Raw genomic sequence first — 27,063 nt, 5'->3', positions numbered from 1 at the left:
TTTTACAGCTCCATTGAATCCAGAAATTCTTTCACTTTTTTTCAACATTTCTCGTCCTCATTTTCCCTTTTTTTTTGTTTCGTTTTTTATTTCTTTTTTTACCTAGATTCAGCAATAGCATACTGAATATTTTGTAACATGAACACGAGGGAGAATTACTATAGAACATGAAGCTCGTCATGTTTTACCTCATTTTCAGCTATCTTCATCTATCTTTTTTTAATCGATTCATGTGTTCCATCTATTTCGTCTATTTTTGCATTGTTTTCGATATCATATACTTAAAAATGCTGGTTTTTTGTGAAAGTTATGAATATTCTGTTTTTCAAGTACACACTTAAAAAAATCACCAAAAATTCTCTATTATCTGTGAGATAAATTCAGCTTATCTTTTTTTACATGTAAACATATAAATGCTGAAGAAAATGCTACGTATCTCTAGTCTAGACCTTAAGAAAAATAAGCAGTATTATTCAAGAATTGCTGGTTTTAAGATTTTGTTTATTTTCAATGCTGAATGTTTTAGCTCGATTTAATGAATAATTTACTTGGTATGGACGCTAAAGCTCATCCAATTTCATCTTACATGCTAATAAATATTTAGCTGAATAGTTTTGTGTCTTCGATCATACATGATTGAAAAAATAGCATATTTAAAACACTTGCCAAGAAAACGCTGTTTTTATTTTTTACACAGAAAGGTTATCCTTAGTACACGAACGGTCCTGAAACACTGGGAGAAACTTTTACATACGTCTAACGCTTAACATCTAATGTATAAGCGTAGGCCTACTAGGAAGTGGCAAGTCCTATTTTCATTCGCTGTTTTACGGACAAAATGACAAATGAAACAGCTGATTTTTTGTGCTTTGTTGAAAAAAAATTATCATTTTTGTTGTCTGGTTAGCTCTCTGTTACCCCCGTACAATGCCAAATGAAAACAGGGCTTTAACCTGAAGATTCGAAATGAGGACAGGGCTGAGGAACAAGAAAATCCAGATGTTGCTTTCGGTCAAGTCCTTTCCTAATGTTTAAATCTGTCACAAATTTATAAAGATAGCGTCTATGGCATAAGAATCCTACCTGTTAGACAATTAAGTAAGTGACATTCAAAACCTAGCCATTATACTGCATCTCAGTTTGAAATATAATGCTAAGATTTTATCGTTAACACTTCTACTAAATGAATAGGATATTTCGAATAATACTCAAATGGTAGCTGCAGAAATTTGCGTAAGAGGGAGGGGGCTTCTTGGCCATGCCGTAATTTTCAACATTTCCCAGATTGTTCGATTTTTATGCGTGTTTTTCAAAATGCTAAGTGACTTAATAAAGTATAAATGATGTTCTAGTTGCATTTTAGAAATAGCTCCCTTCTCATATTATATTTCGAATGTTTTAGCTCGATTTAATGAATAATTTACTTGGTATGGACGCTAAAGCTCATCCAATTTCATCTTACATGCTAATAAATATTTAGCTGAATAGTTTTGTGTCTTCGATCATACATGATTGAAAAAATAGCATATTTAAAACACTTGCCAAGAAAACGCTGTTTTTATTTTTTACACAGAAAGGTTATCCTTAGTACACGAACGGTCCTGAAACACTGGGAGAAACTTTTACATACGTCTAACGCTTAACATCTAATGTATCTAATGATTTGTCGACGCAGTCTAAAAATGTTAGATTTTGACAGTTTTATTACTTTGGGTGCAGTTAAAACTCGCACAAGAGGAAAGGGCTGTGCAGATGAACCATTCAAACTAAAAAACGGGTGTTTTGTCTATACTGGCATTTTTTACAGCTCCATTGAATCCAGAAATTCTTTCACTTTTTTTCAACATTTCTCGTCCTCATTTTTCGTTTTTTTTTGTTTCGTTTTTTATTTCTTTTTTTACCTAGATTCAGCAATAGCATACTGAATATTTTGTAACATGAACACGAGGGAGAATTACTATAGAACATGAAGCTCGTCATGTTTTACCTCATTTTCAGCTATCTTCATCTATCTTTTTTTAATCGATTCATGTGTTCCATCTATTTCGTCTATTTTTGCATTGTTTTCGATATCATATACTTAAAAATGCTGGTTTTTTGTGAAAGTTATGAATATTCTGTTTTTCAAGTACACACTTAAAAAAATCACCAAAAATTCTCTATTATCTGTGAGATAAATTCAGCTTATCTTTTTTTACATGTAAACATATAAATGCTGAAGAAAATGCTACGTATCTCTAGTCTAGACCTTAAGAAAAATAAGCAGTATTATTCAAGAATTGCTGGTTTTAAGATTTTGTTTATTTTCAATGCTGAATGTTTTAGCTCGATTTAATGAATAATTTACTTGGTATGGACGCTAAAGCTCATCCAATTTCATCTTACATGCTAATAAATATTTAGCTGAATAGTTTTGTGTCTTCGATCATACATGATTGAAAAAATAGCATATTTAAAACACTTGCCAAGAAAACGCTGTTTTTATTTTTTACACAGAAAGGTTATCCTTAGTACACGAACGGTCCTGAAATACTGGGAGAAACTTTTACATACGTCTAACGCTTAACATCTAATGTATAAGCGTAGGCCTACTAGGAAGTGGCAAGTCCTATTTTCATTCGCTGTTTTACGGACAAAATGACAAATGAAACAGCTGATTTTTTGTGCTTTGTTGAAAAAAAATTATCATTTTTGTTGTCTGGTTAGCTCTCTGTTACCCCCGTACAATGCCAAATGAAAACAGGGCTTTAACCTGAAGATTCGAAATGAGGACAGGGCTGAGGAACAAGAAAATCCAGATGTTGCTTTCGGTCAAGTCCTTTCCTAATGTTTAAATCTGTCACAAATATATAAAGATAGCATCTATGGCATAAGAATCCTACCTGTTAGACAATTAAGTAAGTGACATTCAAAACCTAGCCATTATACTGCATCTCAGTTTGAAATATAATGCTAAGATTTTATCGTTAACACTTCTACTAAATGAATAGGATATTTCGAATAATACTCAAATGGTAGCTGCAGAAATTTGCGTAAGAGGGAGGGGGCTTCTTGGCCATGCCGTAATTTTCAACATTTCCCAGATTGTTCGATTTTTATGCGTGTTTTTCAAAATGCTAAGTGACTTAATAAAGTATAAATGATGTTCTAGTTGTATTTTAGAAATAGCTCCCTTCTCATATTATATTTCGTAATTTACTGCTGTGAAAATTCCGAACAGTGCTTAAGTACGAATCTTCACATAAAAACATTAAGATTTTTACAATATTTTCTGTAATGTCGCATCTTACCAATACAATTTGCCTGTAATGGTGTTTTCTGGATACGTACACCGCCTGGCAAAAAAAATTCGTCTGTGCCTGCCCTTTTCCAAGAACTTTCCTGAATTTAAACCAATTCTTCTTCTCTTACCTTTGGTTTTAAAGGTACTCAGCCTTATAGGCTGTAAGCAGTGTAAACTTCGGGAGAGCTACTAATGAAACTTTAAGCAGCAATGCTCTGAAATTTTGCAATAGTTGCCATTATTGGGGCTGTAGAGACGAGCACAATAAAAAGCAGGGAAAGCAGGAGAGTTATCTTGCCACTTCACTGAGTGTACCTGAAAAAGGCACGACTTAAGGCCGACCAAAGCCCTTTTAGGTGCCCTTTTTCCCTGTAGAAAAATAGATTGGTATCAGTTGTTTTTGGATACTTTTGCTCCGTTATTGCACAAACATACTTCTTAGACTTTTTCTGTGGTGTCACCAGCTGCTTATTAATATGTTTTTTTGCGCTATGCGTACACTTACGACTAAGGTGTACTGAAGTCAGGCCCAAAGATCAATTAAAGCATGCCTTGCCGTGCTTTAACATCTTTGATATTGTCATATTGTATCGATAAATGTACCATCTTTTAAATGGCCCTACCGGTACTTGTATCTTATAGCCACCACACTAAAGTTCTGTCGAAAAGCGAAGTTTGGTTAATGCTCATGAAATAAAACAAAATAAGATGAAAATAGAATGCTTTATCAACAAAACTATGAGACCTAAGACTCAGAAATATGCGCCCACAATGCAGGAATGTCACTAAGAATCGCGATTGAAATAAGCACTGCCTTCTACCGTTACTGCCACCCGCCCCATGTACTCTGCTAGATATGCTTTTAAATGATGGCGGGATGTATATCGGTGTCGTTTATTCCTCCACTTTGCGGAACCCCACATTCTCTATACTTTTAAATAGGATCTTTATCGAAAGAGTAGAAAGTCATGCTCTGTCCATTGACATACTGTTTTGTTTTAGGCAACTCCCCCTTATACTAGAAAAGTCTAATTGCCTCTTGTTCAATCCTTGGCAAGTCCCAAATTATTATTCTAATCCATGGTCAGACACTATTTTTTATCAGCACAGATCTCAAACTGAATGAAGTTCACCCGAGGGGCTTAAAAACCGGTTATTTCATTAGCATTAATCACCTCTCGACAAAACTTGGGCGTGGTGGCTGTAAGGTGGCACGAGTACCACATTACCCATGGAGGGAAAATTTTCACTCAAAAGCATAATAAATTCGCCTGTTTTTGGTTTTCCGAAGCTGGCTTTTCCGAGACTTGTCTTAATTTATATTTTCCAGATCCAGTGCCATCAGCCCCTAAGACTAATTAAAGCGCACCTTGACAGGGTGGCACTAACACCTTCTGTTTGGGTGCATTTTGATTGGCCATCCATCTTGAAGTCACACCAAAACGAGCTCATCCAGCTTAATTTGAGAAAGCCGAATAAAGACATGGTAATAGGTAATCATCGCTTAAAAACGACTTGAAAACAGGGCTTCATAACAAGAAAATCAAAAGGCTTCAAGTTCAGCTACAATCCTGTCTATTGTCTAAACTCATTTATATAGGTAGCATGCATAGCAATGTTATCTTATCTATAAATACAAGTAGGTAAATAGCATTCAAATCGTTGTCATACTGTATCTCAGTTTGTAGTCTTAATATAAGTTTGGATTTTATAATTCCTCCGCAAAATAAATATCCCGTTCTAGTCAGCAATGGAATATTAGTTTAAAAAACTCCCAGGCACTGTTGGTTCCTTTCTTTCTTATTATCATAGCCTCAATAAGCTAAAAGTCGTTACACAACCAAATTTTATTCTTTTTTTTTATTTTGAAAAATGACTAGGAGTCATTTGGAATTATTCTGATTAGCGAAACTATGTACTAGCTTTCTTTGAAATAGTCTGAAAAAAGGGGGCATCAAAACAGTTAAAAAGGTGCAAAAACAGTTAAAAATTGTTAAATTTTCAAATGGAGGGGGTGGGGGCAGCCCTCCATATTAAAATATATTTTCCTCCAGCTCCTGTTTTTGCAATTGTACCATAAGTGTCCGAAAATATACTCTTCCATCAACATACCTTGTCCATCAAATTTGGAAGAGTCAGTCTAACAATTAGTTTGCTCGTAAAACTAACAGCAGAGTCAATTCTAAGAAGTCTATCTTTAAACTTTGTTAGAGGAATTTAAGTGATTGGAAAAAAATTGTTGTGATTGAAAAAAGCATATATCATTGAGGTATACGTTATATCTTTGGTGTCTATATATATATATATATATATATATATATATATATATATATATATATATATATATATATATATATATATATATATATATATATATATATATATATATATACGGCAGCTGTGCATGCCGCTTTAGATTTAATTGATAAGGTAAACGGTGCACTGGAGAAAAATTATTTTTGCATGACAATTTTCATTGATTTTAAGAAAGCTTTTTATGTTGTTGATTTTGGAATTTTGTTGGATAGATTGTTGAAGTTTGGTATTAGGAACAATTGCTTGAGTTGGTTTGAGTCGTATTTGCGAGGTGGAAGTGTAAAAGTTGAAATAAATAATGAAGTTTCACAGTTTATCCATTGAATTGCGGAGTGCCACAAGGTTATGTCCTACGTCTTCTTTTATTTTTAATTTATGTAGATAGTATGAGATTTTTTTATCCCTGGTTACTTTACGTCTTTTGCCGACGGCACTTGTATAACTGTTATTGCCAAATCATTGCCGGACTTGATAGACCGAGCAAACAGTGCTGTAAAGGGACTTCATAAGTTTGTTACACTCAGTAAACTTGCTGTAAATGCTTCAAGGACAGATTAAATGGCTTTCATAAGGACTAATGAACCCCAAGATTTACCTTCAGATATAAAGTAAAATGGTGTTTCTTTGAAACAAGTTCGAGAAACGCGTTACCTTGGGTTTCTTCTTGTTTTCAAACTGAGTTGGAAGGCGCACAGTGACCTAGTTTCCTGAAAAGTGTCAAGGGGAGTTGGAATGCTGCAGCGTCTAAAAAATGTGCTTCCTTTGTAAGTTTTATTGTCACTGTAACATACTTTAATAGCGTCGTATATAAGTTATGGTTGTTTAATCTGGGCTTCTAACTTTCAGTCTAATTATAGGAGAGTTCAAGTGCAACAGAATAAGGCAATTAGAATTCTAGGAAACTATGATCGTGGAAGCGATCTATACTGTGTCTATATATAAGAAGTTTGATATTTTGGATGTTGGAAAAATCAGAGACATGCAGATCGGTATTTTGGTATATCAGTGTCTACATAATTTAGGGCCTGATATTTTTAATGATTTTTTTTGTTTGGGTTCTTCTTATCGTGATTACTTGACGACACTGAGGGACTTCATACGTTTGTTACTCTCAGTAAACTTGCTGTTAATGCTTCAAAAACAAATTGCATGGTTTTTAGAAGGACTGGTCCGAGAAACGCGTCACCTTGGGTTTCTTCTTGACTTCAAACTGAGCTGGAAGGCGCAGAGTGACCTAGTTTCCTGCAAAGCGTCAAGGGGAGTTACAATGCTGCGGCGTCTAAAAAATGTGCTTCCTTTGAAAGTTTTAATGTCACTGTACCATACTTTAATTGCGTCGTATATAAATTATGGTTGTTTAATCTGGGCTTGTAAGTTTCAGTCTAATTATAGGAGAGTTCAAGTGCAACAGAATAAGGCAATTAGAATTCTAGGAAATTTTTAGTATATCAGTGTCTACATAATTTAGGGCCTGATATTTTTAATGATTTTTTTAGCTTGGGTTCTTTTTATCATGATTATGACACGCGAAATTCAAATTATCTTGTTCATAAGTTTTGGAATACATCCCTGTCGGCTCATGTCATCGGATACATGGGACCGTCTGTCTGGATTCCATTCCCACAGCAAGGTAAGGAATCAGAAAGTCTGAACCGGCTGAAACGACGCCTCAAGGCCCATCTTCTGAACAATAAGTAATGTTGAGTATTTTAGATTGAGAGAAGGGTGTTTCCCCCCATTTTGTTAAAATTATCATTAGTTTTTGTTTTGTTTTCTTTTTTTGTGTTTTGTTTTCTTTCTTTTTTGAAGGTTATTTATCTTATTTATTTTTCTTTTTAACGGTAAGTGAAATATTTTAAAGAAATGGATGGTATTTGATGTCAGCAATGCTTACAGGCAATGGCGGCCTATTTTTTAGCTGATGAATAAAAATTTATAGTATTGTTTTTTGAATAGAATGACCTACCTACCTACCTATATATACTTCTATATACTATATATACCTATATATATATATATATATATATATATATATATATATATATATATATATATATATATATATATATATATATATGTATATATATATATGTATATATATATATATATATATATATATATATATACATATATATATATATATATATATATATATATATATATATATATGTATATATATGTATATATATATATATATATATATATATATATATATATATATATATATATATATATAAATATGTGTATATACATACCATTGGTATCGTTGCTGCCAAGAATCATGCCAGAATAATGCTATAACTACTTTTAGGGCAACTGTTTTGAGATTACCTTGCTAGTAGGATATTGATGGTGTGAATTAATTTGAGGAGTCGATAGTCAAGCTTCGTAGACGCAGTGGTGTCAATTCACAAAAATTTAGGTAGGGGGTAAATGTATTTTTCAGATCTAAGAGGAAAAGGTGAGTAAATTTATCACTTTTTCAGTTTTTTTTAGAAAAACACCCTTTCCCAGAAAAGGTTATTTTTCGAAACCTAGGATTGGTGGGGCGAAAGTGCGAGGGGGAAATTCCCATAAATTGACACCACTATGTTGCGGTTTCATATTGGATATTTAGCACAAAACAGCTGAGTAATATTGAAGCATAGTCTGTTTAACGCTACTGCTTTGAGTATCGTACTTCTTTACCTTGCTCTCACTGAATATTCAGAAGTTTCCTCAAAAGGTATATAGAAGGCTAAGCTCCCCCTTCCGCACTCTTAAATTCTGAAGTTACGGGTCTGCATCCCCGGTCTTGCCTAATTTTTTTCAGCTTTTCATTTTCGTTTTTAGGACACTTGGAAGTTCGGCAACGTCAAGAACAAATTTTAGACAGCTGCTCCAGAGACAGCAGATGGAAGAGGAAGCCCGGCGTGAAGCGAAACAAAAACGTGCTAGTGAAGAGCGCACCATACCCCTTGTGACGACCAAAGTTAGTAGGTCGTGGAGCCCCAGCGATAGAATAAAAATCTTCAGTCCCGAAGCGATAAAAGTAATTTTGTTTTATTGAAGTGATTTTATTTTATGGGGGAGGGGGAGAGAGGCACTAATGAAAATTTTGTCCCAGGTGCAAGAGAGGCTAGAATCTCCACCGAATTAACTAAAATATAAATAAATATTTTCGCATGGATAATAAAGTTAAACTTACGGTTAAAAGTCGTATTAAATTATAGGACCAAAAGAAATATTTATAGATAAAACTGGGGCTTCTGTAGTCTCGCCTTATTGTTAAATTTATTTTTCACTTGGACATTTTCGAACGGGTGCTTTTTATCTTAATGTTTGCCATGGATCATAGTAGAGGTAATATACAGTAGCGAAATGTTTCTCCGAATATGACACACATTTCATAGCGCGCAATTTGGGGAGTTTCATAAACTGTCAGAGCCATAGTTCCAGTTGTTACTTGGTTTTCCGTCCGATACATTTGTCATTATGCGTCCACGAAGGTAGGGCCATGAAGCTTATGTGGTTATGATGTGGTAAAAAATCTTCAATGGAGAGTGTAGGACTTTTTGCAGTACTTGTATGATATATTCCCTACCTATTATTCTTCTAATATTTATCTCTGACGTTCAATCCTAATGAAATATACCAAAGTAAGATAAAAATATAATACTTAGAAACAAATGTGGGCTATATGTTTGCACATCATGGGGATGGTGGGGTAAACTATAGCGGGTTGCATGCCTAGTGTTTCAGGTAATTTTATTCTGCATATTATGTAGTAAGAATTGTTTTCAAACTTCACACTATCCAAATACTTTAGCCCCGCTCTCCACCCCCTAGTATGCAAAAATATTTAGCCCAAATTATATATTTTCCGTCCATTTTGACTCATCTCTTCGTCTTGTCTCACGCTAAGCTGAAAGAAACTAACGAAAGAAAAATACGGTTCTAAAATGCGTCATCGAATGAACAACTTGAGCGGTAGGAATTTTATCATACAAGTACCCTTTTTACTACTGTAATATTACCTCTACTGTGGCCATGGATAAACTGAAGTTAAACTTTAGCAAGGTGTTCTTGATTGAGCGAAACTTCCCTCATCTTTGGATAGTTTACGCTCGGTAAACATTTCGTTCGTTTACACATATTCTCATGGATCAGACATTGCGTATTTTCAAACGGATCCTCCCTTCTCGGATTCTTGTGTGGAAATGGGCAAACCCGTCTCAAACTTCACCTATGCCGTTGATCTAAACCAGATTATCTAGCGATGATCCATCATAGGCAGCGCAATAGCGCTACCTAAATGAAGAACGATGTTGGCGTAATGTATTATTTATTTATTTTTTGGTTTGTTTGGTAACAGGCACTTCGTATCAAAGGAGTTGTCGTAAAGAAATTTGAAAACAGCTCATTCGATCGGAAATTGAAAGGGCTAGAGCCCTTTCTGATACTCGAAAGGGATTGGAGGGCAACTAATCCCCCTTACTACGCCCACCATTTCCGCAACACATCCAATCAAAATTTCGAGATATTTATTTTGTTCAACGTAGTTGAAAGGTCCGGAAATTATGTCTTTGAGGATGACACCCCCCCTCCTTCACAGCCTTAAGGACAAGGGTTGTAAGTTGCCTGTAAGTTATGCCTTTGGGGGCATATCGTATTTTTATAGAAAGTATTGTCGTAAAAAATTCAAAAACGGGTCATTTCTTTGGAAATTGAGAGGGCTAGTGCCTTTTTTAATAGGAGAAAGCGATCGGAGGGCACATGCTCCCTGCGGCCATCATTTCCTCAAACGCTTCCGATCAAAAAATTTTATATAGCTATTTTGCTAAACGTAGTTGAAAGGTAGGATATTTATGTCTTTGAGGATGACAAACCCCCACAACTTACAGGGCGGGGGTTGTAAGTTATACCCCGGGGGTCATACAAGGTTTTTTACAGAAAGCGTTGTGGTAGAAACTTCAAAAGGGGGTCATCTGGTTGGAAATTTCTAGGGCTAGTGCTCTTTTTAATAGACGAAAGTGATTGGAGGGTAAATGCCCTCCCCCACCGTGACCATCATTTCCTCAAACACTTCCAATCAAATTTTGATACAGCTATTCTGTGCAACGTAGTTGAAGGGTCCGTAAACTATGTCTTGGAGGATGACAACCCCCCTCCCACAGCCCTCAGGGCAAGGATTGTAAGCTATTCCCTTGGGGAATATAAGGTATTTATAGAAAGCTTTGTCGTAGAAACTTTAAAAAGGGCTCATTCGATTGAAATTGACAGGACTAGTGCCGTTTTTATTAGTCGAAAGAGATTCGAGGGTAAATGCCCCCCCCCCACGCCCGTCATGTCCCCAGGTATTTCCAATGAAAATTTTAAGGTAGCCATATTGTTTAACGTAGTTGAAAGGTCAGGAAACTATGGCTTTAAGGATGACACCCCCCCCAGACGTCAGGGCAAGGGTTGTAAGTTATGTCCTGGGGGTGTATAAGGCTTTTATAGAAAGTATGGTCGTGTAAACTTCGAAGGGGACTCATTGGACTGGTAATCAGAAGCTCTAGTACCCTTTTTAAGAGTCAAAGTGATCCGAGTACAGCTACCCCCCTCCCAGACACACGCATGTCGTATTGTCTTGAAATGCGTCTAATAGAAATTTTGAGATAGCAATTATATCCAAAATAAGTTGACTTTTGAGACAGACTTTTGAGGTTGATACAAACTCCCAGAGCCTGGAGGGTTGTGAATTATCCTCCCGGGGCATTTAAGGTTCTTATGGAAGGGATAGTTGTATAAACCTTAGAGGAGGCTTCTTTGGTTGAAAATTGGAAGTTCTAGTTCCCTTTAAAGAGGCAGAAGTGATGGAGGGCAGCTAGCCCCCCACCCTTCTTCAGTAATTGGATCTGATTAAAAATTTTAGATAGTGATTTGCTCAAAATAGTCCAAAGAACATATAGCAATGCATCTAGGGTTGACACAACACCCCAGTGTCCTGAAGATAGGGTTGTAAGTCATGTCCTGGGGCCACATAAGATCTCTATGGAAGGGGTGGTGTTATTAACTTCAGATACCTCGTTTGATTTGAAATTGGAAGTTATAGTACCCTTTTTAAGAGTAAAAGTGATTTGAGAGCAAAAAGCACACCGTTCCCCTTCGACGTTCATCAGTTCCTTTAACATCTCCTATCAAAATTTTGAAATAACAATTCTGTTCATCGTAGTAGAAGGGCCTGGAAATTATATCTGTGAGGAAGACACACCCCACCCCACCCCCTACAGACCTCAAGACAAGGGCTATAAGTTATGTCCTGGGAGCATATAAGGTTCTTATAGAAAAAGTGATTGTATATGCGTTGAAGGGTACTCATTGGATTGGTAATCAGAAGTTTTTAGTGCTCTTTTTAAGATTCAAAGTGATCAGAGCTAAGCTACCCTCCCCCCTCAAACACACAAACACGTCGCGTTTTCCCGAGATTCATCCAGTGGAAACTTCGAGACAATTTTTTTATTCAAAATAGTCTAGAGATCATATAACAAGGCTATTGGGGTTGATACAAACCACCAGAGCCTGAGGGCGAGGGTTGTAAGTTATGCTCCTTGAGCGTTTAAGATTCTTATGGAAGGGATAGATGCATAAGTTTTAGAGGTGGCTCATTTGGTTGAAATTGGAAGTTCTAGTTCATTTTAAAAGTCAACATTGATGCAGGTCAACTAATCTCCCCCCAACTACTCTTCTTTTTAACAAAGGCATCTGATTGAAACTATGCGAGGGCAAATTTATTCAAAATTGTCCAAAGAACACATAACAATGCCTCCAGGGTTAGTACAACCCCCAGAGCCCTGGGGCAAGGACTTTAAGTTATGCCGTGGGGCATTTTTATGGAATGCATGTAAAGGTAAAGGTATGCATGTCTGACTTCTATTTTGCCAAAATACGAAGGGGATTAAGATTAATCTTTCATTACAACTACTATTACAACTATACCTAAGGGTATGAAGATGAAATTTTCGGAGAATATTTCTGAAAATTTCTGTTGTACGAATGAAAACCTTCCATGTGTATGCAGTTTGTCAAAAGGGCATATCAGCAATATCTTAGGAACACTTTATTGCATGGAATTAAACCTTTCAACGCTTATTGGGGGGATGTTAAACGTAGCCAAAAGACAATACTTGCATAATACTACTACTACTTATACTCCTCCGACTACTACTACTACTACTATTAATGTTACTGCTACTGCTACTACTACTACAAAAGTTAAGACTACTACTGTCAACTCTACCCTTACTGCTACTACTATAACTACTGGTGCTACAGCTACTACTAATGATCCTAAGGGTATAAAGGCGAAAATTTAGGACAATATTGTAACTATATTGAAATAAATCGAAACACGCTATGCCCACATAGGTTGACAAGAGGACGTATCGTGATACTTCAGGACCGGTTGATGGTGTTAAGTTAAAAATGTCATCGTGTTTTGAAGGAGATGTTAAAAAAAAGGTGCTATGTGCTACTACTGCTTTTACAACTATTGACACTACACAAGCTGTAGATTGGAGAGTGACAAAGCAAGATCACAGTAACGGCTTACATTATTAAGTTAGATTAAATATAAAAAAACAGGTGTTTTTAACTGCAAGTAAGGAGCGACATTGAAACTTAAAACGAACAGAAATTATTCCGTATTTGAAAGGGTTCTCCCCACCTCAACGCCACGCTCTTTACGCTAAAGTTCTTTATTGTTTTGAAAAGTAGAGGTGTGACAAAGAGTCAAACTTTAGCGTAAAGACCGGGACGTTGAGGAGGGGACAACCCTTTCATATACCTTACTTGCAGTTAAAAAAACTTGTTTTTTTTTATTTAATTTCTGGACGTTTTTAAATTAATACATGTTTTGACTTTGGCTCACCACACCTGAATAATTAAAACGAAATTTGCATATTATTTTTTTTTGTTTTTTTTTTGGCTAAATGGCTTTCTCATATTTTTGCTCGGACGATTTTGATAAAAGAAAGGGTTGGGGGAGGAGGACTAGTTGCCTTCCAATTTTTGGTTACTTAAAAAGGCGACTAGAACTTTTATTTATTTTTTTTTACGAACGTTTTTATTAGTATACGTAAATTACGAATTAACTTACGCAACGAACTTCTATATTTGTATATTTTTATTACATATATGAGGGAATTTACCCCCAAGTCAATACCTCGCTCTTTGCACTAAAGCTTGAATTTTTTCCCAATTCTCTAAGAATAACCCCAGAATCACAAGGGCCGTAGAATAAATAGTTGAAATTACTTAAAGTACTTTAGAGTAAAGAGCTAGGTATTTAGGAGGAGATGAACCTCTCATATGTGCAATAATTTCTGTTCGTTTTAAGTTTTAATGCTGCTCCTTACTTTCAGTTGAAAAACTTTTTCATATTTATTTTTCATTTTTTTTTAAATAATGCTAGAAAATCCGGCGCCCCCCTCATGGAATTTCTCTTCCCCCATGACAAATTCCTCCAAGTAAAGATACTTCCACGTGTCTCCCTCCCCTCAACCCCCCAACCGAGAAAATCCCCCTGAAAACGTTGGAACACTTCCCAATAACCATTACTCTATGTAAATACTGGTCAAAGTTTGTAACTTGCAGCCCCTCCCCCAGGGACTATGGGAAATAAGTCGTCTCCAAAGACATATAATTATGTTTTTCGGCTATTCTGAACAAAATGGTTAGCTCAAAACTTTGATCCATTGACTTCGGGAAAAAATGAGCGTGGGAGGGGGCCTAGTTGCCCTCCAATTTTTGGGTCACTTAAAAAGGGCACTAAAACTTTTCATTTCCATTAGAATGAGCCCCCTCGCGACATTCTAGGACCACTGGGTCGATACGATCACCCCTGAGAAAAAGAAAAAAAAGAAAAAAACAACAAATAAACACGCACCCGTGATCGGTCTTCTGGTAAAAAATACGAATTTCCACATTTTTGTAGATAGGAGCTTGAATTGGGGTTCTCTGATACGCTGAATGCGATGGTGAAATTTTCGTTAAATTCTATTACTTTTAGGGGGTGTTTCCCCTATTTTTCAAAATAAGGCAAATTTTCTCAGGCTCGTATCTTTTGATGGGTAAGACTAAATTTTATGAAGCTTATATATTTAAGATCCGCATAAAAATCCGATTCTCTTGATGTATCTATTAACATCAAAATTCCGTTTTTTAGACTTCCATTTACTATTGAGCTGGATCACTCTTTACTACAGTCCGTTACCATGAATTGATCTTTCACGATAAGTTGTGACAGATTTTGAACTACCAAAAGACATAATGTGTATACTTTGTTTACTACTTCTACGGTTACTGAAGCTAATGACACTAAGGGCATTAAGTTGAAACGTTTAGGGGAAGTTTAACTTAAACGAGAGAATTGTATGCCTACAAATATCAAAAGGGCATATCAGAAAAATAGGGCGTTTTTAAGACTTCTATTTACTATTGAGCTGGATCACTCTTTACTACAGTTCGTTGCCATGAATTGATCTTTCACGATAAGTTGTGACAGATTTTGAACTACCAAAAGACATAATGTGTATACTTTGTTTACTACTTCTACGGTTACTGAAGCTAATGACACTAAGGGCATTAAGTTGAAACGTTTAGGGGAAGTTTAACTTAAACGAGAGAACTGTATGCCTACAAATATCAAAAGGGCATATCAGCAAAATCATTGGCAGCGCTGCTCTATCATCGCTAGTAATATCACTGATATTTTACAGGAGCTAATTTGATTGGAAATTCAAAGTTCTAGTACTCTTTTAAAGAGTCAAAAGTGATTTGAGGGCAATCAGCCCTTTTCTTTAGCTCATAATCTTTCAAACACTTGCAATCAAAACTTACGATAGCGATTTTGTTTAAAGTAGCCGAATTTAGCGATTTTTTTAAGATAGCCGAATTGTCTTGTAATTGCATATATAGCGTTATTGCGTAGGTCAATCCCCCGCAGTTATGCAATTTTTCCATTATGTTTCAAAATTAAATAATACCTTCAGATAAAATAAAAAAGCACTGATTGCCAATAAGACATCTCAGCAGTAGCCTATCCCAAGAACTACTGAGGGTATTAAGTTTAAACTTTCGGGGCTATTTCTGTTACTACTTCTGCTATTAAAATTTAAATAAATCAAAAGAGTGTAAGTGTATCCAAGCTGTTAAAGAGCTTAGATAGATTTTTCTGCGAATGGCATCAAGTTTCATTTTTCAGGTCAACTAGAGGAGGTATATAACTGAATTAAATACTACTATTTGTGTTCAGATTTTTAAAAGTGTGTATGTTGTTAAAAATCGTTGAAAAATTTTCTCCATCATACAAATAGCAGGCCAAACTATAAATTCTTAAAGGAAAACTAAAAAAAAATTCAACTGTTATTTTCTGTTTCCCCGAAAAGACTATGTCAATATAAAACGAACAGAAATTGATTAAAAAAAAAAAAAATCCGTAAAAATATTCCGTAAAAATTCAAAGAAAAGTGAAGAACTCCATTAAACCAAAAATGAATAAAAATAAAATCAAATAATCTTCAAAGCAAAAAACTACCGCAAATCGGCATCGATAAATAAATAAAACCTAAAACGAACAGAAATTAGAATAAATAATCGAGTCAAATTCAAAACGAGCAGAAATTAAAATGAGGAGGGCTCAAAACCCCTATGCCATCCCAAGGTCAGAATATAATTTGCACTTTACTGAAAAATTTAAATATTTTCACTTTTATAACTTTAATAAATCAAATATTATTAGCATTTTAAGAAGTAAATTTCAGCATATGTAAATTAAACTGACAATGCACACTCATTTGATTTTTTTTTCAGTAAAGTGCAAAGGGAAATTAGAACTTTGACGTAAAATATGCGCTACTCAAGTCGTGTCATGTTGTAATATGCAATTTTTTGCCATTCTCAAAATGGAACCCTCTAGATTAAGAATATTTTGCAAAAATTTAGATTATTCTAAGTGCAATTATATCTAAAATAATATCAAAAATATGGTCTGTATATCAAATCCCTTTGTAGAAAGACCTTTTATTTGACTATTTTTTTATTGTCCTATAAACCTGTTATTTACTCTGGCAAATACGGAAAGATTAACCCAAAATTTATGGGAAGCGTTGTTCGGCTTTTCGCATTTCTCGCCGTTATTTTTTGTTTCTAGTTTAAGCTTGCAAAGTTGAAGTGTGGCAAGCTGTTTTTTCGGGGGGAGGGGATTTTAGCACTTCTTTTTGGCAAAGATATTGTTATTGCTATTAATACTATTATCATTTAAGAGATAGTAAATATTACTGCAAGACAAGTGACTGATACGATTTTTCTATTGCGATTTTAATGAATAAATTTCTTTTCTTTTCATTTTTGGTAGAAGCTCCAAAGCTTAGGTACGGTCTGTTTTCTTACAAGCATTGCTCAACCTATTTGGAGAATAATTATTGTCATTAGTGTTACTATTAAAATCATTTTACACATTTTTAAAAGTTATAACAAGTAAAAAAAATTATTTATCTGCTGATAGCTAAATAAAGAAGCAGTTGCACAGTTACTATTATTACTTTTCTATGAAAAGCATGTGAGTGAATTATTAGACAAATTTAACAAAATTAATACCTTACGATAGCGCAGTGGAAGGGAGCGTGTCTGGTGATCGCAGGCAGTCAGGTTCAATCCCTCCTATCGTAAGGAAATATTGAAGTTTACTTCTTCCATTAATTTTTTTTACTTTTCGAATCATTTCCAAATCTTTGTTTCTTTCTGACTCTATACGATTTTTTGGCAAAGATATTGTTATTGCTATTAATACTATTATCATTTAAGAGATAGTAAATATTACTGCAAGACAAGTGACTGATACGATTTTTCTATTGCGATTTTAATGAATAAATTTCTTTTCTTTTCATTTTTGGTAGAAGCTCCAAAGCTTAGGTACGGTCTGTTTTCTTACAAGCATTGCTCAACCTATTTGGAGAATAATTATTGTCATTAGTGTTACTATTAAAATCATTTTACACATTTTTAAAAGTCATAACAAGTAAAAAAATTTATTTATCTTTTGAAGCAACCTCTGGAATAGATATTTTCAAAATTAGGAATTTTTTTTTTTCAAATCGTTTTACTGTTGTAAAAATCGTATTTTTTATTCATCAATGTTTTTGTTTATTATTCTTGTTTTTTTTTTTAATTTCCATTTTTGTAGCCGTTCATCTAAGAAATGTCAAATTATATAAGAATGTGAGAATATGTTCACTGTAAAATACGTATGATTTATGATTTATCAAATTTATCATTTCATTTTTTTAAAGCACCGTTTGGCGTCTTTTTTATGAATATAAAACTACAATATAATCAAATTAAATCATAGCCAGAGTTGTATCCAAGGTTTTTCTCCCTGTTTTTTTGTGGGGGGGGGGGGTACGAAAAAACCGAAACCGCATAAAAAAAATTTATATGTATTTTTGTTACGTTTCTACGAGTCGAAAAAATATTTTTTTTCCGGGGGGGGGGGATAAAAGACCCTGACCCCCTGGATACAGCCTTCCTCATAACTAACTTTTAATCCGTCTTCTATTTTGTATCACTTCGTATCGAAGGAGTTGTCGTAAAAAAATTGAAAGGGTTTCATTTGATTAGACATTGAGAGGACTAGTGCCCTTTTCAATAGTCGAAAGTGATTAGAGGGCAAATAATCCCTACCCTCGCCCATCATTTTTCCAACACATCCAGTCAAAATTTTGAGATAGCCATTTTGTTCAGCGTAGTTGAAGGATCCAGAAATTATGTCTTTGAGGATGACAACCCCGCCCCCATAGCTCTAAGGTCAAGGGTGTATTAAGTTTTTTTTTATAGAAAAGATAGTCGTATGAACTTCGAAGGGGGCTCATTGGATGGTGAAACCGAAAGTTCTAGTGCCTGTTTAACAGTCATCGTGATTGAAGGGTAGCTATCCCCCCCCAACACGTAATATTTTCCCAAAATTAGTCTAATAGAAATTCTAAGATAGCCACTTTTTTCGAAATAATCCAAAGATTGTACAACAATTCTTTTGGGGTTGATACAAACCGTCAGTTCCTGGGGGTAAGGGTTGGTAAGTTATACCCCGAGGACATATGGTTTATATAGATAAATATGGAGAGGGGATGGCTATATTTATATATATATATATATATATATATATATATATATATATATATATATATATATATATATATATATATATATATATATATATATATATACATATATATGTGTGTGTGTGTGTGTGTGTAAACTATATGGACATAAGATATATATGGAGGGGATGGCTTTTAAACTTCAGAGGAGGCTCATTTGACTGAAAATTGGAAGTTTTAGTTCTTTTTTAAATAGTCGAAAATGATCAAGAGCAGCTGCCCCCCCCCCAACTACCCCTCTTTCACTAAATGCATCTGATTGAAATTCTGAGAAAGTTATTTCGTTCAAAGTAGTCCAAAAAAGATATAACAATGCCTCCAGTGCTGACACAAGCCCCCAGAGCCTTACGGCAAGGGCTGTAAGTTATGCCCTGGGGGCATGCAAATTTTTTATCTTTTGAGTGGTTATACAAACTTCAAGTGGGGCTCATTTGACTTGAAATTGCACGTTGTAGTGCCCTTTTTAAGAGCCCTAAATGATTTGAGAGTAACCAGTCCCCCCACCCCTCACGCCCATAATTTCCCAGAACAAACATCCAAGCTAAGTTTTGAAACGTCTATTTTTTCAGCATTGTTGAACGTTTTAGTAATTATGCGTTTGGGATGACAACTTCCCCCCCCCCACTCTGAGGCCTCATGGCGAGGGCTGTAAGTTAGGCCATTTGTTCAGTGTGTACATATAGTATATGTTATTGAGAAAATGTATGCATTTTTTGCTTCTACTTTCCCAAAACACGAAGGACATTAAGGTGAGTCTTTCAGGGAATGTAAAGGGGACAGTTGAACTAAATCAGTACATGTTATGTGTGTTTTGATTGTCGAAATTGCGTAGCTCAGGAATGACTGAGCATATTAACTTGGAACTTTCAGGAAATGATAAGGTAGATGATCAATTTATTAAGAAGGCAATAATTATACACTACTACTACTACAACTACCATTGCTTCTCTTGCAACCTCAACTACTATTACTTCTACCACTACTATAACTAAAACTACTACTTCTGTAGCGAGTGCTACTAAGGCAAAGGAAATTGAAATAAACATCTGACGAAACGTTGCGGGAAAATTGAACTAAATCAAAGTATGCTATTTGCATACTGATTGCAGATACGGGCGTATTAGCAAAGTTTTTGGAAAGGCCTGTCGTATCAAGAGGAAACTTATCGGTATCATGATTGGGATGTCCAGTTGACCAAAGGACAAAATATTTCTGCTACTATTGCTATTAATTTTGCTGCAACTATTGCTGCTACTACTAATATTAATATACTATTGCTACTGTTATCGTTCCTACTGCTACCACTACTACTATGATACCAGTACAAATAAGGCTACGCGTATAAAGGTGAAAATTTGATAGAATACGGAGGAGGAATTTGAACTGAAGCTAAACACTTTTTGCATGAAGATTGCCAAAAGGGTACATCTTAAGAATACGCCCCATAATTAGGGCGAGAATTACAGGTTACACAAGAATTACACATTCTTTAAGAAAGAATACTTAAAGGGGATGATCAACTGACGAAATGTAATATATGCATGTCACTACTAACACTACTACCACTGCTAATTTTTCTAATTCTACTACTGCTACTAAACTGCTTCAACTACCAATTCAATTACTACACCTTGTAAGGCGTAGAGTATTAAGACAAAAAGGGTATCAAAAGGTTGTCAAAAGGGCACATCAACAACATTTTTGGCACGACTTAACGTTTCAAGAAGAAACTCCCGGGGCATCATGAAAGCTACGCGTTCAACTGACCAAAAGGCAAGATTTATATGCTACTATCGCTCTTAGTACTGCTACTACTACTATTACTACTAATACTGATGCAACACTAGCACTGCAACTACTAGAACTGCCAAACAGTTTGAACTGCCAATCAGAACTGCCAATCAGAATTTAGAAAAACGCATACTACAGCTCAAGGATGACCTAACCAAATCTCTAAATTCTAATAGTACTAATATTTATCTTCATCCTGCTTTAAGCAGCCATGTTTTTGATAACCCGTGATATCACGGTTTTGAACAACCAATCGATATAAATAAAACCTCAAGTCTGCTGATAGCTAAATAAAGAAGCGGTTGCACAGTTACTATTATTACTTTTCTATGAAAAGCATGTAAGTGAATTATTAGACAAATTTAACCAAATCAATACCTTACGATAGCGCAGTGGAAGGGAGCGTGTCTGGTGATCGCAGGCAGTCAGGTTCAATCCCTCCTATCGTAAGGAAATATTGAAGTTTACTTCTCCCATTAATTTTTTTTACTTTTCGAATCATTTCCAAGTCTTTGTTTCTTTCTGACTCTATACGATTTTTTGGCAAAGATATTGTTATTGCTATTAATACTATTATCATTTAAGAGATAGTAAATATTACTGCAAGACAAGTGACTGATACGATTTTTCTATTGCGATTTTAATGAATAAATTTCTTTTCTTTTCATTTTTAGTAGAAGCTCCAAAGCTTAGGTACGGTCTGTTTTCTTACAAGAATTGCTCAACCTATTTGGAGAATAATTATTGTCATTAGTGTTACTATTAAAATCATTTTACACATTTTTAAAAGTTATAACGAGTAAAAAAATTTATTTATCTTTTGAAGCAACCTCTGGAATAGATATTTTCAAAATTAGGAATTTTTTTTTCAAATCGTTTTACTGTTGTAAAAATCGTATTTTTTATTCATCAATGTTTTTGTTTATTATGCTTGTTTTTTTTTTAATTTCCATTTTTGTAGCCGTTCATCTAAGAAATGTCAAATTATATAAGAATGTGAGAATATGTTCACTGTAAAATACGTATGATTTATGATTTATCAAATTTATCATTTCATTTTTTTAAAGCACCGTTTGTCGTCTTTTTTATGAATCCAAAACTACAATATAATCAAATTAAATCATAGCCAGAGTTGTATCCAAGGTTTTTCTCCCTGTTTTTTTGTGGGGGGGGGGGTACGAAAAAACCAAAAAAGCATAAAAAAAATTTATATGCATTTTTGTTACGTTTCTACGAGTCGAAAAAATATTTTTTTCCGGGGGGGATAAAAGACCCTGACCCCCTGAATACAGCCTTCCTCATAACTAACTTTTAATCCGTCTTCTATTTTGTATCACTTCGTATCGAAGGAGTTGTCGTAAAAAAATTGAAAGGGTTTCATTTGATTAGACATTGAGAGGACTAGTGCCCTTTTCAATAGTCGAAAGTGATTAGAGGGCAAATAATCCCTACCCTCGCCCATCATTTTTCCAACACATCCAGTCAAAATTTTGAGATAGCCATTTTGTTCAGCGTAGTTGAAGGATCCAGAAATTATGTCTTTGAGGATGACAACCCCGCCCCCATAGCTCTAAGGTCAAGGGTGTAATAAGTTTTTTTTTATAGAAAAGATAGTCGTATGAACTTCGAAGGGGGCTCATTGGATGGTGAAACCGAAAGTTTTAGTGCCTGTTTAACAGTCATCGTGATTGAAGGGTAGCTGCCTTCTGTGTCGATTGACGTCATGAAGTTAGTTGTCGTCATTTTTGCTATGACGGTGACGTCATTAATGGTATTTAAGACATGCGTTAATGCGTTCACGCTGCTGATAGAGAAAGTAAGAAAAGAAAGCGTGCCGGGACACAGAAACACAACTACAACGGGGACGCCGGGGGCACAGGCGGGATATATAATTGACGACTGAGACACAGGGATTGTTTGAATAGAAATTACTGACCGGGACACAAATGACGACCGGGACACTGGGACACAGGGAATATAAATGACGACCGGGACACTCAAAGAGAAATTAATAACTGGGACACCAGGACACAAATGACGACCGGGACACAGGGAATATAAATGCTATTTATATGCACAGACAATGGGACAGCGAAGAATGTTGTATATTCGCATGTTTTGCGTAGTTAAAAATATATATTTATATCTATCTCTATTCACAGGTGGGACACAGGGACACAGCTTCAATGGCGCGTAACTAATATGGCGCGTAACGACTTACGCGCGCGGGGGGGCTTGGGGGGAGGCGCGAAGCACCCCACGAACTAGGTGTTGGGGTGGCGCAAAGCGCCACCCCAACAGCTAGTATATATATATATATATATATATATATATATATATATATATATATATATATATATATATATATATATATATATATATATATATATATATATATATATATATATATATATATATATATATATATATATATATATATATATATATATATATATATATATATATATATATATATATATATATATATATGTGTGTGTGTGTGTGTGTGTGTGTAAACTATATGGACATAAGATAAATATGGAGGGGATGGCTTTTAAGCTTCAGAGGAGGCTCATTTGACTGAAAATTGGAAGTTTTAGTTCTCTTTTAAATAGTCGAAAATGATCAAGAGCAGCTGCCCCCCCCCCCCCAACTACCCCTCTTTCACTAAATGCATCTGATTGAAATTCTGAGAAAGTTATTTCGTTCAAAGTAGTCCAAAAAAGATATAACAATGCCTCCAGTGCTGACACAAGCCCCCAGAGCCTTACGGCAAGGGCTGTAAGTTATGCCCTGGGGGCATGCACATTTTTATCTTATGAGTGGTTATACAATTTCAAGTGGGGCTCATTTGACTTGAAATTGCACGTTGTAGTGCCCTTTTTAAGAGCCCTAAATGATTTGAGAGTAACCAGTCCCCCCACCCCTCACGCCCATAATTTCCCAGAACAAACATCCAAGCTAAGTTTTGAAACATCTATTTTTTCAGCATTGTTGAACGTTTTAGTAATTATACGTTTGGGATGACAACTTTCCCCCCCCCCTCCCCACTCTGAGGCCTCATGGCGAGGGCTGTAAGTTAGGCCATTTGTTCAGTACGTACATATAGTATATGTTACTGAGAAAATGTATGCATTTTTTGCTTCTACTTTCCCAAAATACGAAGGACATTAAGGTGAGTCTTTCAGGGAATGTAAAGGGGACAGTTGAACTAAATCAGTACATGTTATGTGTGTTTTGATTGTCGAAATTGCGTAGCTCAGGAATGACTGAGCATATTAACTTGGAACTTTCAGGAAATGATAAGGTAGAGGATCAATTTATTAAGAAGGCAATAATTATACACTACTACTACTACAACTACCATTGCTTCTTTTGCAACCTCAACTACTATTACTTCTACCACTACTATAACTAAAACTACTACTTCTGTAGCAGGTGCTACTAAGGCAAAGGAAATTGAAATAAACATCTGACGAAACGTTGCGGGAAAATTGAACTAAATCAAAGTATGCTATTTGCATACTGATTGCAGATACGGGCGTATTAGCAAAGTTTTTGGAAAGGCCTGTCGTATCAAGAGGAAACTTATCGGCATCATGATTGGGATGTCCAGTTGACCAAAGGACAAAATATTTCTGCTACTATTGCTATTAATTTTGCTGCAACTATTGCTGCTACTACTAATATTAATACACTATTGCTACTGTTATCGTTCCTACTGCTACCACTACTACTATGATACCAGTACAATTAAGGCTACGCGTATAAAGGTGAAAATTTGATAGAATACGGAGGAGGAATTTGAACTGAAGCTAAACACTTTTTGCATGAAGATTGCCAAAAGGGTACATCTTAAGAATACGCCCCATAATTAGGGCGAGAATTACAGGTTACACAAGAATTACACATTCTTTAAGAAAGAATACTTAAAGGGGATGATCAACTGACGAAATGTAATATATGCATGTCACTACTAACACTACTAACACTGCTAATTTTTCTAATTCTACTACTGCTACTAAACTGCTTCAACTACCAATTCAATTACTACACCTTGTAAGGCGTAGAGTATTAAGACAAAAAGGGTATCAAAAGGTTGTCAAAAGGGCACATCAACAACATTTTTGGCACGACTTAACGTTTCAAGAAGAAACTCCCGGGGCATCATGAAAGGTACGCGTTCAACTGACCAAAAGGCAAGATATATATGCTACTATCGCTCTTAGTACTGCTACTACTACTATTACTACTAATACTGATGCAACACTAGCACTGCAACTACTAGAACTGCCAAACAGTTTGAACTGCCAATCAGAACTGCCAATCAGAATTTAGAAAAACGCATACTACAGCTCAAAGATGACCTAACCAAATCTCTAAATTCTAATAGTACTAATATTTATCTTCATCCTGCTTTAAGCAGCCATGTTTTTGATAACCCGTGATATCACGGTTTTGAACAACCAATCGATATAAATAAAACCTCAAGTCTGCTGATAGCTAAATAAAGAAGTGATTGCACAGTTACTATTATTACTTTTCTATGAAAAGCATGTGAGTGAATTATTAGACAAATTTAACCAAATCAATACCTTACGATAGCGCAGTGGAAGGGAGCGTGTCTGGTGATCGCAGGCAGTCAGGTTCAATCCCTCCTATCGTAAGGAAATATTGAAGTTTACTTCTCCCATTAATTTTTTTTACTTTTCGAATCATTTCCAAGTCTTTGTTTCTTTCTGACTCTATACGATTTTTTGGCAAAGATATTGTTATTGCTATTAATACTATTATCATTTAAGAGATAGTAAATATTACTGCAAGACAAGTGACTGATACGATTTTTCTATTGCGATTTTAATGAATAAATTTCTTTTCTTTTCATTTTTGGTAGAAGCTCCAAAGCTTAGGTACGGTCTGTTTTCTTACAAGCATTGCTCAACCTATTTGGAGAATAATTATAGTCATTAGTGTTACTATTAAAATCATTTTACACATTTTTAAAAGTTATAACGAGTAAAAAAATTTATTTATCTTTTGAAGCAACCTCTGGAATAGATATTTTCAAAATTAGGAATTTTTTTTTCAAATCGTTTTACTGTTGTAAAAATCGTATTTTTTATTCATCAATGTTTTTGTTTATTATGCTTGTTTTTTTTTTTAATTTCCATTTTTGTAGCCGTTCATCTAAGAAATGTCAAATTATATAAGAATGTGAGAATATGTTCACTGTAAAATACGTATGATTTATGATTTATCAAATTTATCATTTCATTTTTTTAAAGCACCGTTTGGCGTCTTTTTTATGAATATAAAACTACAATATAATCAAATTAAATCATAGCCAGAGTTGTATCCAAGGTTTTTCTCCCTGTTTTTTTGTGGGGGGGGGGTACGAAAAAACCGAAACCGCATAAAAAAAATTTATATGTATTTTTGTTACGTTTCTACGAGTCGAAAAAATATTTTTTTCCGGGGGGGGGATAAAAGACCCTGACCCCCTGGATACAGCCTTCCTCATAACTAACTTTTAATCCGTCTTCTATTTTGTATCACTTCGTATCGAAGGAGTTGTCGTAAAAAAATTGAAAGGGTTTCATTTGATTAGACATTGAGAGGACTAGTGCCCTTTTCAATAGTCGAAAGTGATTAGAGGGCAAATAATCCCTACCCTCGTCCATCATTTTTCCAACACATCCAGTCAAAATTTTGAGATAGCCATTTTGTTCAGCGTAGTTGAAGGATCCAGAAATTATGTCTTTGAGGATGACAACCCCGCCCCCATAGCTCTAAGGTCAAGGGTGTAATAAGTTTTTTTTTATAGAAAAGATAGTCGTATGAACTTCGAAGGGGGCTCATTGGATGGTGAAACCGAAAGTTCTAGTGCCTGTTTAACAGTCATCGTGATTGAAGGGTAGCTACCCCCCCCCCCCAACACGTAATATTTTCCCAAAATTAGTCTAATAGAAATTCTAAGATAGCCACTTTTTTCGAAATAATCCAAAGATTGTACAACAATTCTTTTGGGGTTGATACAAACCGTCAGTTCCTGGGGGTAAGGGTTGGTAAGTTATACCCCGAGGACATATGGTTTATATAGATAAATATGGAGAGGCGATGGCTATATTTATATATATATATATATATATCTATATATATAAAAATAAGTTGTCTGTCCGTTACGCCAGATTATATCTTCTATATATATAAAAGAAAACAAACTAGAATGTAAAAACTGGAAATTGCATAAATATTTCGAAATATTTTGACAATAGATTAAAGTAATTCGAAAAAGAAAAATGGTAAAAAACTAAAAAAAAACTAAGAGAAAAAACTAAAAAAAAAAAATTAAAAATTAAAAAAATTAAAAAAAGAAAAAACCTAAAAAGAAAAAACGTAAAAAACTAAAAAAGATAAAAAACTAAAAAAAAACTAAAAAAGCTAATAACTAAAAAAAGAAAAAACTAAAAAAAAAACTGGGAATTGCACAAATAT

General features: G+C 34.9%; 1 protein-coding gene and 1 long non-coding RNA gene across 4 annotated transcripts in view; one reads left to right on the top strand and one right to left on the bottom strand.

The window, feature by feature from the left end:
* LOC136027480 (uncharacterized) overlaps window positions 1-787 on the bottom strand; it is a 30,608-nt gene extending 29,821 nt beyond the window's left edge. The window contains exon 1 of the long non-coding RNA XR_010617608.1: window positions 667-787. This is a non-coding gene — a long non-coding RNA (uncharacterized LOC136027480). The remainder of the gene's footprint in view (window positions 1-666) is intronic.
* LOC136027479 (microphthalmia-associated transcription factor-like) overlaps window positions 1-27,063 on the top strand; it is a 225,660-nt gene that overhangs the window by 117,480 nt on the left and 81,117 nt on the right. For all 3 annotated transcript variants that reach the window (XM_065704786.1, XM_065704788.1, XM_065704789.1), the window contains exon 3: window positions 8,432-8,630. In XM_065704786.1, the coding sequence (XP_065560858.1) occupies window positions 8,432-8,630 (199 nt within the window). The remainder of the gene's footprint in view (window positions 1-8,431; window positions 8,631-27,063) is intronic.

This window comes from Artemia franciscana, chromosome 5 (assembly GCF_032884065.1).
Source record: "Artemia franciscana chromosome 5, ASM3288406v1, whole genome shotgun sequence".
Classification (NCBI taxonomy): domain Eukaryota; kingdom Metazoa; phylum Arthropoda; class Branchiopoda; order Anostraca; family Artemiidae; genus Artemia; species Artemia franciscana.
The sequence above is the reverse complement of the archived record's forward strand: the minus strand, read 5'-3'. Positions and strand labels throughout refer to the sequence as shown.